This window comes from Pezoporus occidentalis, unplaced genomic scaffold, assembly GCF_034315485.1.
Source record: "Pezoporus occidentalis ecotype Australia unplaced genomic scaffold, CSIRO_AGI_Poc_V1 ctg20, whole genome shotgun sequence".
Taxonomy (NCBI): Eukaryota; Metazoa; Chordata; class Aves; order Psittaciformes; family Psittacidae; genus Pezoporus; species Pezoporus occidentalis.
Genome location: NW_026913856.1, coordinates 500,929 through 517,399, shown reverse-complemented (window position 1 = coordinate 517,399; position 16,471 = coordinate 500,929). Strand labels below are relative to the sequence as shown.

Sequence of the window (16,471 nt, the reverse complement as noted above, 5' to 3'; positions counted from 1 at the left end):
ACATAAAAACGGCATCCTTTTCTACCACTAAGGCAGGTGTGGTAAACTGAAAACCGTATGTTTTATGTACAATGTACTTATACAGCAGATCAAGGTTCTTTTCCTCCTTAACTGATGTATAAATCAAGGCAGCCCCATCTGATTATTTATTTAAGGAAAATTATATAACATATGGTTTTTAAATTATAGTAAGAATTTCAGAACAGGAGCTAACGGAGACATAAGGACCAGACCTAATTTTGAGAAGCAGTTCAAGGCAACAGTCAAACCCATTTAGTATTAGGAGACAGCTGAGATCTCAGGTTTGCATGGAAATTGCAAGTTCTGTGGGGAAAACCAAGGAAAAAACCTCATACATGTAAGACAAATCTGTTTTAAAGGAACGTAAGTGTCAAATCCAATGCACAATTTAAAAACATTTATCAACAACTTCAAAACAACAAATGCTACATAGTAAATAATTAAATACCACACAACCTTGAAGTGCAACTTCTCAGATTAACTTTATGCGCAATTCAACACTAAAACATATTTTCTTGCTTCCAGATTACAGTAAATCTCTTTAGCACAGGAAAGGATACATTGTAAGCAGAATCCACGAATGTGTGACTGAATGAAATCAAAGTGTTCTTCTCTGTAATCATGCTCCTTCTCTAGTACACTCACTGCATCACACTGGCAGAAAGGAAGAGAGAAAAAAACAGAAAACAGTCATTAAATTCCAGCACATCCTAAAACATCTTCCTGAATATTACACATCACATTTACCATGAGCCTTTGGTTTTAAAATGGCACCAATAACTCAAAAGAGAAAGTAATTAACATATAATTGATAAGGTTACTACCCCTCTGCAGAATTAAAAGTTTACTTACTTTTAAAATAAATCGCTTTACTATTAACCCAGAATTCATTCTGCATATCTGTATAAAGCACGTCTTCTACAAGAAAAGTAATTAAAATTTTCTGTAGTAGCAAACAGAATTAGAAACTCACTTTTGTACAAACTACCAGCACAGGAACACCGAGGTTGTGAGTCAGCACATTTTCTCCCAGTGGCAAAGAAACATGTTCATCCTCATGGCTAGAAGGGCCTCTTCTCTGCGGTGATCCTTGGTAGCCTTCTTCAGGTTCCACATACTCTTGAAACTCCTTTATAACTATTAAGAAAGAGATCTTAAGGCACAACAAAGGAACTATTTCTTCTCAAACCGTAATTAACCCATGACTAACTAGAAGTCTCAACTTTTTTTTCTCCTTTCATGAGGCACTCCATGAGAACACAATACAAACTTAAGCCTTGTGGCCCCTTCAAAAACAACCCTCCTCCAGCAGAAGTTGCAGCAAGCTAAATTAAGTGCATTTATAGCTGCAAGAGCTACAGTATACACAAATGCACATTCACAACTCAATGCATTTCATTATTGAGGAGCTGAAAACAGAAAACATAGAAGTAGTTTAGCAACATAGCTCTCGCTCAGTGCAATTTGTACCTGGTTTGGGAAGAAAGCATGGTGAAAACATAAATGGACCCAGAAAACACCAAGCTGAAACAGCCACTCTTTCTTACGAACTATATGTAACTCAAGCTTCTATTACTCTACATTTCTGTTCCAGGAGTCCAATGCTAGGCATATAAAAATTACACTGCATACAGACTCAAACACTTCTAAATATTATCTGAAGGGACTCGGATACATTTTAGAAGACTACAGTGGAATTCAGAGGAAACTAGATACTTTCTACATTTCCAATTTTGTAATTTCATGGCAACGATGATCATTCCCCCTATTGAATATCACCAGATATTAAACTGCCTCAGAAATAGTATTAACACCATTTCGGAAGCGCACTATGACCGCACACATGGTTTATCAAAACTAGGCTGCAACTTACAGCCTTTTTATCTTTTTCTCAGAGAGAAAGCCACAGATCAATCTACCTATTGAATGTGTCTGCTCCCAGCTCAGCACTTCCCAAAGTCCCAGGGCTTTCCCCCACATGACAACCCCACCTGAACACTCCTTCCTGTTCAGCCATGAGGAGCTCTCAGGAAAGAGACAAGCAAAGTTCCATGATTTGCTCCCATGAAAGCACCTATTTTAGAAACAGTGGGAGCAGGCTGACTGTATGTACAGTAAGGAAAACTCTCCAAAAAGGCTCCCAGTCTCCAGTACAGTCACAAAGACAGTGCTGTTCAGCACATCTATCCATGCGACAGGGAAGGAACTGCAACTGTACTGCAGGCCACCTGTTCCTTCTCAGGTTTAAGAAGTGGCAAAACCTCCAAAAGGTTTATAATACAAATCTTGCAAAATGAAGTCACTGTACCTTTTCAAAAGGGAAACCATTCCTGCAACAGAATGGGCAGGTGGAAGGAAGAACAAAGCAGAAAAACACTTTTGTTCAAAGCTGCACAATCCACAATTTTTATTTGAAATATAGATTTGTGTGATTCTTGGGGAAAACAACTGCCTTTGTCAGATAAAAGCTTAAAAACCTACATTAAATATAGACTATAAGACCCTGATCACCAATTCAGTATATCCCAAAGAAATAAATTTAAATTTAAAAAAATCAAATGCAGCTGCTTTTGAACTCTGGGAGGCAGTACCTTCTGGCGGAGAGGAAACAACAGTGCTTGCAGAGAGATGCTTTCCTTTAGTACTGTCTCATATTCAGCAACTGGAAATCAAAATTCCATTACACACTGTGCTCATTAAATATGTTTACTGATTATCTCGCAGGAAGCAAACTTGAAAAATTATCACCATGTTATGTGCCATAAAAATCTGTGTGCTCGTTTATCTACCAGACTTGCAGCTTATCTAGGAAAAAGCCTTTTATTCAGTTTTGCACTTAAGACAGCAAATGAATGGAAATTTCTAATTAACTGGTTTGTTATGTTCTTGCTTATTTACACAAGCTCCTTAAAGCTAAGTATAACAGGAACCACTCATGTCACAGGAATAATTGACTCCAAGTACCACTAAGAAATCAATTCACAATTACTGTTAGGTTTAATTGTTTTAGTAACAATAAAATCCTCAGTCTTGGATTACTGTATAACTGCAGCACGGAAACAGCAAACACTGTAACTTACTGAACTAGACAGCTCACAAAGGCCTGAGCAGCAGAGCAAGAAAAATGATGAATTCTTTTCCTGAGAGAGTCATTCCATATTTACACCCTATTAGTTTCACATTCATGCAGCTTTTGGCTTTATTTTTTTGTGCATTATTTTTACTGATCATAAGTTTTAGTCTTGTGAAAAGAACTCCTAGACAACAAATGTGTGGGCAAAGTAAGTTTCTTTTCACTTTTAGCTTAAGAATTCTTCCAGCCGTATGTCAGACAGAAGAAAAAAACTCAAAACTAATAACTAATTCAGCTTGAATGGGACAATACTTAATTTTCAGGAAAATATGCTACTGTTTCATGTATCTATCTTCCAGCGCTCCAGAAGACATTACTATAACAGCCATTTTACCCATATACTTTCTTTCCGCATTTGATTCTTGACAGTCATCTGCTTTGCTGTCATAAATGGGAAGGCAAAATTTAGATCTTCCCTGAAATAGTTATTCAAACATGTTTTATTTAAACAATGATTTATCATAGTTGAGCCTGAATTAAATTAGAACATTTAAACTGACATTATTTATCTGAACTCACACTGGTCAAGCTTTTAGCAAGGAATTTCCAGAGCAGCTCAGTAACAGGAGTGAGTGCAGACTAACAATGTTGCTGGCATACTCTAAATAAGGCAGCCTGTTGCTTCCACATGTGTGTCCTGCCTCCCGCTCTGGAAGCTCTTTAAGCACAAAAGGAAAGCTGCTCCTATATCAGATGGAGCCCAGCATCATCCACACAGTAAAACCAAGAGTAAAACTCAAGACAAATTCAAGACAAAAGGCTAGGTGGAGAAAGGCCATGAGAAACTTGAAAGCAAAGACAAGCACTCCAAAGTTCAATTCCATTGAGAATGGTGAGCTAACAAAAGGACTTCTGGAAACTGTTAGTAACATCTCAGTAATGAACAAAGAACAAGCTAGCAGCACTTTAAATGGATGCTAATGGAACAAAAAATGTTTCTTCAGGGTCAACAAGAAGTAGTGGGCACTGGTACCAGAAAGCACCATAGGCATTCAGCTTGGTCCACACACCACAGCTTGTATCTAAAAACAAGCATAAAAGGAACACGGTTCTGCAGGCTGAACATGCACCCAGGCAATGTTATGCTGCCCTGGGGCTTTACTGGAGTGAATTTACGACATTTCTCCACTCTGCAGCCCGTTTCTCTGTTTTGACTGCCTGCTTTGCAGATGCACTTTATTATCCCTGGTTTTTCACATCCAGGCTATTGCAACACAGTGATTCTTCATTTTCTAAATGGCAGCTGATCTCAGACAGTGTATAAAGCAGGATTTTGGTAAGGAAAACTTTGCTGGTGTTGCTTTATTATCTAAGCAGTTACACTAATACAACCACAGTCACAATAGGAACTTCTTTTAGCATAGCTCGCTGTTAGAAGAATTACAAGCTATGGTGACCAAAGTTTTGAGTACAGAACTGGCCTTAGGGTCTGTCTGCAAAAAGTCAGAAGACAAATATCTGAGATGACACAAGTGTCCTACACAGTGACTGAGAAAAGGAGCGAGATGGAAGTTTAGGAGTGAAGACATTAAGGCCCCTGTTTCATCGGGATGCTACTACTGGACCAAAGTTCACTGCTCAGCCATGGGATGGCAGCAGAGTCCTGCAAGCGTGTGAACTATCTGTCAAATTTCCTTTTCCCCATCTTTTATCGAAGCACAAGAAAAACCACGAATTTCCACAACATTTTAATTTAGAAATCCTTGAGACAACACTATTGGAATGTCTTGTAAGTTCCCCAAACATGGTGGTTTAGCTTTGCCATAGGTGTAACTGGCTCCTTCACACAGTACAGTCTTAGTGAAAGCTGAAAACACTTGCATTTATTCAGATTGCCATAAAATCTAGTGTAACTCAGAACAGTGCAAATCAGGTTAGCTGCTGTATTGTGAGACGAGAACTGTTTTTCCACCTCCCATTCCCCCCAAATCTCTCATACAAATGAAAAAAAAAAAAAAAAAAAAGTGCTTTTTCTCTTAAAATTGTCAGATTTTACATTTTTATCTAACCCAGGTGGTTTTGGTCATGAAGTTTAAACTCCAGCTAGCATGCTGTAGGCACAAGCCTTTCAGGAAAGTAATATTTAACATTCAGAAAGAATATCAGCAACAAAAATACATCTGAATGCTCACAGACCAAAGAGATTACACTGACCCCTGCACTGAATCTAAGGAAGCTACTGGACAGTATTTGCAAGGTTGAAACACTCCAGTACAGCCAGCCACCAGCCCTGAACAAAAGCAGCAACCAGCAACAATCAGTATGAATCTATACTTCAGCTGAAGAGGAATCTATGGGGCTAAGGTATTTTCCACTGAAGGACTTTACTGTGGAGTAATTCAATATGAAAACAAACAGAAAAAACTCTCAAGAAACATTCAAAACTATTGTAGAAAAGAACAGAAGCTGCAGGAAATAGTACTAATGCAGCTACACTTGCTTGCCAGTGCCAGATTCTTTCCTGCCACAGATATGCCAGGAAAGAAAGTTAGTTTATACAGCATTCTTAAAGTCACAGGACAGGAGAGGCTGTAGTGAGAGACAATTAGATGCACCAGGATCACAGCCTAAGCCTCATGAAAATCAAGGGCAGAGAGTTCAACTGGAAAACACACACAGTATGTGAATAGGACCTGGCTTAGATACCACTGGAAAGCAGACAACTCACTATGCTACTGAAATTTGAGACAATTTTTAAAAATGTGATTCTGTATGGAGTCATATTTTACAAAAAATTGGCCTTTATAAAGAAAAAAATTTCAAAATCTCATTACTGCATGAGATGTAGGCCATTAATTCTCCTGATGTTTTGTTAGCACAGTGAAACTGGAAAAGTTATTTTAAAGCCTAATACAGTCTATCTGAATTAGAGTTATAATCATAACTTCAAAGTAATTCTTATCCAACCCATTCTCAAAACACTGATCTGAAGTAATTTATCATTACAAAAGACTGTATGGGTGCACAAAGACTTACACTTCCGTTCCATGTCTCTCATCTCTTCTGGAGGAATTTTCATCTTATCAATATGTTCTTGCAAGACACTGGCCCATTTCTGTAAAGACTCCATAATAGTCCAAGGTCTAGACATATCTGCAACAAAGACTACAATGGTGTCTTGCAGGGATTCTGCAGAAACTGCGAACTTCAATAGCCCTTTATGATATAAGTCTCCATCCAGAATCCAAACGTTACAGCGAGTATGATCTGAAAGAAAAAGGTACAGCTGTAATTCAACAGATGCCAACTTTTTGCTTTGCTAGTTTGCAAGTGAACAGACAAATACATTAGTGTTAAATGGAAGGCCAAAGCCCAGCTACCGGCAGATCTTGCTTGTTTATTAAGACAGGTGCATGTGTACATGCCTACATTACTCGTTAGATGCTTTTGTTTAACAGGATTTTTTTCTTGGTTCAGAATCTCTGAGTTAAAAAAAAAAATAGTAATTTCTGTTCTTTGGCTTTCAGTAAGGACAGCTGGCACAACAGCTTTTAGACACTGCACAGTATTCTTGAATTTGAAAGATACATATATCACAGCTGAAACCAGAATACATGTGCCACATCTAACTTCAAGTCCAGTGGGGAAGCCCTAGATGTCCCTCAGACACGTAAGCTGGTTTAACATACTAAAGACATCTCACAACAGAAATAAGCTGCAAACAAGATACAAGCCATAAGCAGCTTACGTTTCTAGCACAGACGTAGGAGGACCAAACCTTAAAGTTGTTCTGCCTGCTCTTAATTCACATTGGCCTCTACTTGCAGGCTCCTTACAGAATGTGTACCCGACAAACCAGTTGGAATTTTAGTTTCTGTGTTTCTCCCCCCTCCCGGTGTTTCGGTAGCAACTGGACACTTTTTGCTGAAATGCAAGGTGGTGGGTGCGAAAAATCATCTGGAACAGACAGCTGACATGAGAAGTTTTTCCCCAAACCTGAACTTTGGCAAGAACAGAAGAACCTAAAAATAAAGCATCAACTATAAATGATGTATCAGGTACAATAAACAACCAATTCTGTCCAAATGAATAAAATAAATGAATTACAGTATTGCAGAACTTCCTCCTTAAAAGGAATATTTTAGTTTGTTTCTTTCTTCTAGACTTTTCCTAGTACCTCTTCCAAAACATTCCCTATTCTACTACAGCTGTCCAGACAGAACAATGAGTCTCCATAGGTATTAAATACAAGATACATGAATTCTGATATGTGAATTCAGTAAACCAATTACTGCAGAGTCCAGATTTTGAAACCAGCCACTGAGCTTTGTCATTACTCTGACTCACTATATTTCTCTGCCTTCTGCTCTGAATCTTTCAACTTCACGAAGTAAATCCAGTCACTGTGGCTATCATAGCTTTACTCTAGGAAAGAATCCACCAAGATCAAAAACACTAGACTCTAGAAAAAGGCAAAAACTTGACTAAGCTGAAAGAAGGAAAGGGTACAGAGATCCACATACCACCCTTCTGATCAGGTGTTGGATAAAATTACTGAGCAGCCAAGTTACAGACAGATTACATCAAGATGCTATACATGGGCAGTCTTCATTTAGCACTGTCATGCTCCTACTTAAGTACTGTTAGGTTGTCATAAGACATACAAGCATCAGTCATCACACAAACAGGCCAATAGTTATGCCTTGAAAGACCTCCTTACTTCCAGCTGCACATCTCGTATCTATCCTTTGCAGTAAACAAGTGACAATAATGCTTGTGTATCTAAGAACCTCTGCATATCTGTCAATTGTTTTTCTCATCCCCCCACCCCACTTCAGGAAACTGTCTCACTGGTATCACACAGGATTCTCACAGCACTGGATATACAAATCTAAAGCTTTCAGCAGACCTCTAAGGGCAAAGGGAAGTCTGGTAAAACTTTGGAAAAAACCAGAAATTAAGCTAGGCTATAACGTGAACACACATATATTTACTATTACACTACAGTAAATTAAATGCTTCTGCAGGAGTCTGTTATCCTCCACATTTCAGAAGCATTCTTTGTATATTCGCAAAAGCAGAAATCTACCAGTGCTAGCGAACAGAAACCCTGTGAGCTTGCTGTGAGTTACAGATTATCAATAGACATTAACTATCTCTACACACAACTGCCCCCTTGAAGCAAATGTGCAAATTTCCAAAACCTAACTTAAGTCTACCCAGAGGCTATGTATGCTTACAACTTTCATCAGCACTATCATAGTTTGTCCTACTTAAGGATTTCATTTCTGCTTAACATCTGGAATACAGACTGCAACTAGAACAGAGGCAGAACTGGAATGCAGTTGGAACTACCACTCAAATGAAATCAGTCTGCTAGGAAGATTGGAACCCTAGCACTCACATTAGGTACACTTTAAAAGAATAATATAGAATTGTATGAAAACCAAAGGTTTTGCTCCTTTCCCACAGTAAAGTAGTATGGCTTGTGATTTACATTTGCTACACTTATGCATACAGTACTAGGTGTTCAGGATTTGGCAAGGACTTGATGTCAAAACTCAAGTTTGTCAGCACCATATTAAGCTCCCAGTTAGTCATATTATCTGAACGGTAACAACCTTTCACAGTGTCTCTGACAGAGATGCCGAAACAGCAAACAACTACCAGATCCTGTTGGAAAAGCAGGTGCCACTTATTAAAGACTACTTCAATAGGTGCTAAAACTACATTTCTAAACTATCAATATTTCATTATCCCTTTAGCTACGAAAGATTTCCACCTTTGATGAATTTTACTGTAGGTGGCTGATTCTGTGAACTGCAACTATAACTTCTGTGTTTATTCAAAAGGTTATCAGTGGTAATTAAACAACCCTTGTGCAAGCTGTGAAGAGAAGCAAACCAGGTGTCGTGGTTTAAACCCAGTCAGGTAACTCGTTCACTCACTCCCCCCCTTCTTTCCCTCCCCCTACTCCCAGAGGGATGGAGAGGAGAATCGAAAAGAATGTAACTCCCACGGGTTGAGATAAGAACAGTTTAGTAACTAAGGTATAACACAAATCACTATTGCTAACACCAATAATAATAATGATAAAGGAAATAACAAGGAAAGAGAATACAACACCTCACCACCAGCCAACTGATAACTCAGCCCCCCAGCCCAACCAAGCACCGACCAATACCTCCTCCAACCAGTCTCCCAGCCCTTCTGGGTAACTCCCAGTTACATCTTCGGCATGACGTGCTTTGGCCAAACCAAAACATCATTGTTATCAGCTCTGTTCCTGAGCCGAAAGCCAAAACACAGCACTGCACCAGCTACCAAGGAGGAGAAACATGACTGCTACTGCTGAACCCAGGACACCAAGGAAAAATAGTTTCCAAGAAAACTACTTTAAGATGTTGACAAAAAGACAATTTTCCCATTAGAAACCAGTGTACCAGCACTTGGCTCAATCTGGAACAACCAGTTCAACTGGAATATGCCTATGATATGACTGAGGCCAGTCCAAACCTGAGGCAAAAACCGAGACTACTTGACTTCATGACAAGTGAGAACACAACAGAACAGCTCTACTTCACTGCCACATTTGGCACAGTTGGGACAGCTGTACTGCATCTGTAATCTCAGGCAGTTCAACACAAAGTTCTCTGTGGTGTATATAACTGGCAACTAACCCACACAGTACTGCTGCAAAACCAGTCAATGCTTGTCTCACAGTCCTGCTGTACATCCTCATTTTTAACTACTGTCATGGGTTCAGCAGTAGCAGTCATTTTTAACCCTTCTTAGCTGGTGCAGCACTGTATTTTTGACTTTCAGCCTGGGAATAGTGCTGATACCACCAGTGTTTTTAGTTGTCGCTCAAATGTTTTAGACTGGCCAAGGACTTTGTGAGCCTCATGCTCTGCCAGGGAGGAGGGGAAGCCAGGAGGAAGCAGAGACAGGAGACCTGACCCAAGCTAGCCAAAGAGGTATTCCATACCACAGCACGTCATGCCCAGGATGTAACAGAGTTACCCGGAAGGGCTAGGACTGCAGGGTTGGAGGAGGTATCGGTCGGTGCTCAGTCTGGTAGGGTGGGGCGAGTTATCGGTTGGCTGGTGGTGAGGTGTTGTATTCTCTTCCCTTGTTATTTCCTTTATCATTATTATCATTGGTGGTAGCAGCAGTGATTTGTGTTATACCTTAGTTACTAAACTGTTCTTATCTCAACCCGTGGGAGTTGCATTCTTTTTGATTCTCCTCTCCGTCCCTCTGGGAGTAGGGGGAGGAAAAGAAGTGGGAGAGTAAGAGAATAAGCTGCCTGACTGAGTTTTAAACCACAACAACTACTCTGCAAGAGACTCTAAAAGTTACTCTAGAAACACATATCCTTTAAGAAAATTATGCAGAGCTTCTCTTCTACCTCCTACAAATTAAGATTCTCATTTCCCAAAAGCAGACTGACCAGCACACACACAAAACATCTGCTCATCACAAAGACAGGCAAAAACTAAAAACTGGCCACATTCCCTGAGAAGTTCCACTAACAGAAGACTGTAGGGCCTGGGCTACACAGTCACTTTAACATTCCCAGTTAACTTTACAGGTATTGCTGTTAAGTGTTTTTATGCAGATGAATTATGGTGTCATGTAAGCAGAAAAAGACATATGCTCCAAGGATACTGCACCTGGGGCTACTGATCTAGGAGAATCATCTCTCTCAGAATTGCTTCTCAGACATCCACAAACCTCATCCTGAACAATGTCTTACCCAAGGCAGAATTTCGGATAGTATCCTACAAAGGAGATTTTTCAGGTAGAAATTCAGTAGTGGACTTATTTTAAGCTATCCTGAGACTTAAGGAACTCCTGCACATTACAGTGAACAAATATCTAACAGAACTGAACCAGCTAATTAACCAGCACAGTGGTGATGTGTATCTTGCCAGCTATGCTGTATATCAGCCACTGTCAAGTGAAAACTAAAACGTTAGTGGGCACCTATATTAGCCACAGGGGTCCTTCATAAAAGAGGTGCTTTCCATGTGTTTAAGTTTCCTAAAAGCAAACAAAGAAACAAAAAACATACCCCTACCCCCCCAAAAAAAAATAAAAAGAAAGAAACGAAAAGAAGTGAGGGGAGGGCAGAGGAGAATGGAGAAGGGAGAAAAAAGGGAAAAGGGAAAAAAAGGGAAAAGGAGAGAAGAGGGGAGGAAAGGGAAAAAAGGGAAAAAGGGAAAAAAAGGGAAAGAGGGAAAAAAGGGAAAAAGGGAAAAAAAGGGGGAAAAGGGAAAAAAAAAGGGGAAAAGGGGAAAAAAAGGGGAAAAGGGGAAAAAAAGGGGAAAAGGGGAAAAAAAGGGGAAAAGGGGAAAAAAAGGGGAAAAGGGGAAAAAAAGGGGAAAAGGGGAAAAAGGGGAAAAAGGGAAAAAAGGGGAAAAAAGGGAAAACCAGGGAAACCGGGGAAAAAAAGGGAAAAAAGGGAAAAAAGGAAAAAAAGGAAAAAAAAAGGAAAAAAGAAAAAACAGGAAGAAAGGAAAAAGCAAAAGGGAAAAAGGAAAAAGCAAAAAGGAAACAAAAAGAAAAGAAAACCTCCCCCAAAACCAAAACAGTATTTAACCACTTTAGGCAAAAGGACAAAAGTAGCTGTAAACTAAGATAAACACCTACCAATCCAGAATAATTAATTCTACTTTAAATGTAGGAGGAGGCAGATTCAATTCTCCTTTAAGGAGGAAGCAGGGGTAGGATAAGAAATAACACAGAAGATTTTCCTCAGTATTTCAGACCTATGACCAAAACTCTTTCCTGGACAGAATAAACCCTTCTCAAATCAGGAAGATAAAGGCAAAGAGAGCAAAGAAGTCTTCCAGCACCTGGGAAAGAAGCTGGAAAGATCTCACTCCACTACAGAGTTTCAGTAACCAGCATGGATTTGACACCCCTGAAAATCCTTGTGATTTGCTAGTCTTGAACAGGTTGGAGTATGATGAGAAGCAGATGCCCTCAAAAATTAACATGTGACAGTAAGCTCCTGAATGCTTACCCTGAGTTTCTTTATGGCTTACAAGAATTGTGGGTCAGTTCTAAAGGTTTTGTTCCTAAATACGTATCCAAGCAAACACACACATTAAGAATGCAAAGAGTTTAAAAAAACAAACCCTAACCTGCCCCAGAGAAGGAAGAGTGCTATCTTTGTCTGCTGGGAGGCTTTTTTTTTCACTTGCTGATGACACTAATGAGACAGAAAAGAAAAAGGCATGTATTATTAGATCCTAATACATCCATTAAAGGGATGCATGAAGACCTGAATTCTCCAGCTGAGTTTGGTAGTCAAAAAGGGTTTTTTTTTTCCTGCTAGCGCTGCTTGAGTTCTCATGACAGGCTTCTCCTAATCATCTAGAATACTCATCACCTCCAGATACTCAGGAATAGCCCCAAGATGTTTCCAAAGGAATATACTTGAGGTCTGACAGCATCAAGAAAAATAGCACACCAAACATTTTTCTGCTTATATCATCTCCTTTGATGTTGCAAGAAGCCTGATGTCACAGGCTGTCTTAACAGTCCTAATCGTAGCAGTTTGTTCCCCTGAAGTAGTCTGCAGTACTAAAGAAGCTTGCACATGGTGAAAATGCACTTAGACCAAGAACCTCAAGGAGCCAAGAATGGCTCAAGCACTTGAAGTTACAGCACAAGAGTTTTTAGGAACTGCAAGATCAGGTGGCCACTGAAGACACAGGCAATGTACTCATCCTTTCATTGTGCCTAAGTCAGTATTCAAAGGCAGTTTACTATCATGTGAGCACAGGACCAATCTCCATAACAACCAGTTACATATAGTACTTAATCACTCCTGCAAGCCTTCAGTACATTTCCATTTCCAGAATACCATTAGAGGATCTTCCTAGTTGACACATTTTTGGGAACATGGATGAACTGCCACCACTGCTGCCCTTTTCTGAACTGAAAACTCAGAAGTCATGAACAGGAAGACTGTCATTCCCCATTTCTGAAGATGCAAACTATCACAAAATAGGTCCCAGCAGTTTGCCCAAAATGAGACAAGCAGAGAAGCAGATTTATGAGCCAAGAACTCCCTCCCCATCTCTTCCTGTCCCTAACCTTCCTAATAATAAAGGTGTTCTGATCATCAGATCTGCTTTTAGTCTCTTGTCGTTATCCCCCTCCCATACAGTAAAGAAGAGCAATCATCAACAAACAGAAAAACAAGGGACAAAAAGAGAAGCTTCAATTTGAGAAAGGGAAATTCTAATTTTTACTTCAAGTACTGTTCTTTACTCATTCATTCATACAAAACATTTCAGTTACAGTTCTTTTCACAAACCCCACAAGGAAACAAAACTCCTTGCCCAGAAATCCATACTGAAAATTAAATTCTCATGGATGTATCACTTACTTTGTATCGTTAACAAGTTGCCATACTAAATGACAACATATCTGCTAGTAAGTCAAAATCAGCAAATGCATCTACCCTGAAAGTAAACGAATCCCAAGAGCTGCTCAAATGTACTTTTCCCTTATACACAGGTCAAGCTGTAAGAAGGACAAGAGAAAAATGCACATTGAAGGTAAAATGCATTTCACTTTTTAAGAGACTGATACAACTCCTAAAAGATGCAGAGCAATTCTGGAACAAGTTACTTGGGTATAACCCAAAATACACCAATGAAACCACTTAATTACAGTAAAGAGATTGCACATAAAATGAACTTACCATCTCTGTCCTCATCATGAATATTCAGATACAAGTATTCTAGCCCTCTTCCTTTCTTGCCATGCTCTGCTCCCTGTATTTTGGTCATAAGTGTAGTTTTACCTGAACCATCGTCACCTGCCAGTAAGTTTTTACAGGGAAAAAAGACACTTTCAGAACAAGTTTTAACTTTAAAAAAAAAAAAAAAAAAGATTTTTCAAATTTTTAAGTAACCAGAAGTATCCTTGTACATTTTCAGACCATACTTACTTGTTATTTTCTTTTAAGTACTGCAGCTGAATCCAATGGCTTATACCATGACTCAATTATTTTCTGTTACAAAATCACAGAGTGGTCTTGTAACCTTAAGTCTTACACTAACAATAGTGTGCCTTTAACATAATAGAATAAACCAAACTGTTATAACTTAGTGACACGTAGAGAGAAAGCAATATTCGGCAGATAGGGGAAGAAACATCATGGGACTGATAACTAAGGAGACAGTAAAGAAGACCAAGGATACCAGCCTTCAAAATAACAGTGGCACCCACCGTGGAGTGAGACTGGAATAGGACAGAATTAAGGACATACCACCCGCCAACTCAGCACTAGGACCTTGCAAGCATGTGCAAGCACTGAAGTCATTCAGTAAACACAGTGAGGAAGATTACGGAGGACCACCAAAGTCTCCTACTCAGCAAGAAAGCACATGTGTAATCAGGATGCAAATATTATAATTAGTTCATGGAAAAGCTATGAATATGCATGAGTATGCTAAATGTATAGCCACTGTCGACAAGTATCGGGTGCACTCACCTTTGCAAAACAATTCACCCGTGCGCCCAGTGCTGCGATAAAGAATGCTGCTTTCTAAAACACCAAACTGAGTCTTAAGAGAGTTTCTCCAACCGACTTTTAGGGTAACAGTCTGGCCTTGAACACTTCCAGGGATGGGGGAGTAACAGCTTCTCTGGGCAACCTGTGCCCGCACCTCACCACCCTCACAGGGAAGAACTTCTTCCTAACAGCTAATCTAAACCTACACTCTGTTATTACATATATTATATGTAACTTTTACATGCATTATTATTATTATATGCAATTATTACATATATTTAAACAAACGGAATGTCAACTGAATGTTAAAAATCTCACAGTGCAAATCAAAGAGCAGATCTATGAGTCTGAAGACAATAACAGCATAGATCATACTGCATAACCTAATTTGAACAAACTGACATGTCAGTTTGTTCACATCACTGCTTTAAAACCTTTGTTTTTATAAAAAAACAGCCCCAACCATCGAATTGCCCGCATGTGTTACTTACCGAAAATGAGAATATTCTTGCCAGATGGCAATTTAGATCTTGACCGGGTAGAAACTTCGCTCAGTATTGAGGACCTAGAAAAACAGCATCACTGTTCTTAGGCCGCACATATGCATAAACACAACCCACACAGTGCCCATTCGACAGCACCGATGAGCTCAGCAGATCCGCAAGGACCAATCCAGTTATATTCGGGTATTTACAAACTGGATATGATGTTACAGTTACAGATTTAAGTTCATTTTAAAAGGCCAAAAGTAGGCCACCTTTTCAAGAAAAGCTTTTACAGTTTCTAAAATGCATGCAGTAACGTTTTTTTCTCCCGTTTTAAGAGGCCAAATTACTGCAAAACACTACTTTTCAACTGGTGACTAACTCTTCCCACAATCCATTACTGTATTTCACACATAGCTTTTTCTGCCGTTACTGTTCAAAAGCATTAACTTCGAAACAAGCGACGCGAACACCAGAGAGCGAGTCCCGTACAGCCTTTTCCGCAGACCTTCCGCAAAGCCACATCCCAGGGACCCCGCACGCCTGTCCTCCCCACCCTCCAGCGATGCTGCCTCATCCCGCAGGCGCGGGGCTCCCTCCACAGCCAGGAAGGGCAGCATTCCTCACCGGCCCTGCTGCCTGGGCCGGCCTCCGCCGCGGGCAGCTGCCGCGGCGCTCCTGTCAGCGGGACCCGAGTGCAGCCTGCAGCCGGCGCCCATCGTCCCCCTGCCCATCAGGGCGGGGCGAGGGCTGAGGCGACCCAGCAGCCCAGAGAGACCCCGCCGTGACAGTCACCGGACAGGAGCAGTCGCTGAGCTCTGCCGCCGGGGTGGCCGCGGGCCCGGAGGTCTCCCCCCTGCTCCGCCCGGGCACTCACCAGAGGTTCTGCCCCTCCTCCTCTTCGCTGGGGAGCTCGGCGCCGCCGGGCCCATCCGGCCCCAGCAGCTTCTTCTCCACCAGCGTCCGCGCCATCTTGCCAACTGCAGCCACAAAGAGTGACCTCACCCGGGCCCACGAGGACCCCGCTCCGCCCTGTCCCGCCCGCCCGCGGGGGCGCTCCGCGCTGCCGGACCCGCCGCCGCCCCACGCGAGCCCGCCGCCGCTCCCCGCGGCCGCGCTGGTTTCCGATCAGGCGGAGCGCGGCCAGCCCCTGCAGCGCGCCCCGCCCTGGGTGGTGCCTTTCACTGCTGGGAAGGCGGAGAGGGAGACCAGGTCCCGCAGCGCCCCCTGGTGCCGGGGAGGAGTGCTCGCCGCCGCTCCTTGTAGCCGGCTGTGCTGGGCGGCTAAAGCCAACTAAAAATTATATTAATTATTCTTATGCAGTTATATTTTCATGATTCCCGTTATGTGTGG

At 41.0% G+C, this 16,471-nt stretch overlaps 1 protein-coding gene across 1 annotated transcript in view; it reads right to left on the bottom strand.

The window, feature by feature from the left end:
- Positions 1-16,204, bottom strand: part of DYNC1LI2 (dynein cytoplasmic 1 light intermediate chain 2) — a 28,081-nt gene extending 11,877 nt beyond the window's left edge. Inside the window, exons 1-7 of the mRNA XM_062618244.1 lie at positions 15,996-16,204; positions 15,125-15,198; positions 13,818-13,934; positions 6,131-6,361; positions 995-1,158; positions 582-675; positions 3-138 (exon numbers count right to left, since the gene is read on the bottom strand). Coding sequence (XP_062474228.1) covers positions 3-138; positions 582-675; positions 995-1,158; positions 6,131-6,361; positions 13,818-13,934; positions 15,125-15,198; positions 15,996-16,090 — 911 coding nt within the window. The 5' untranslated portion in view covers positions 16,091-16,204. The remainder of the gene's footprint in view (positions 1-2; positions 139-581; positions 676-994; positions 1,159-6,130; positions 6,362-13,817; positions 13,935-15,124; positions 15,199-15,995) is intronic.
- Between the last annotated feature and the right edge of the window lie 267 nt (positions 16,205-16,471).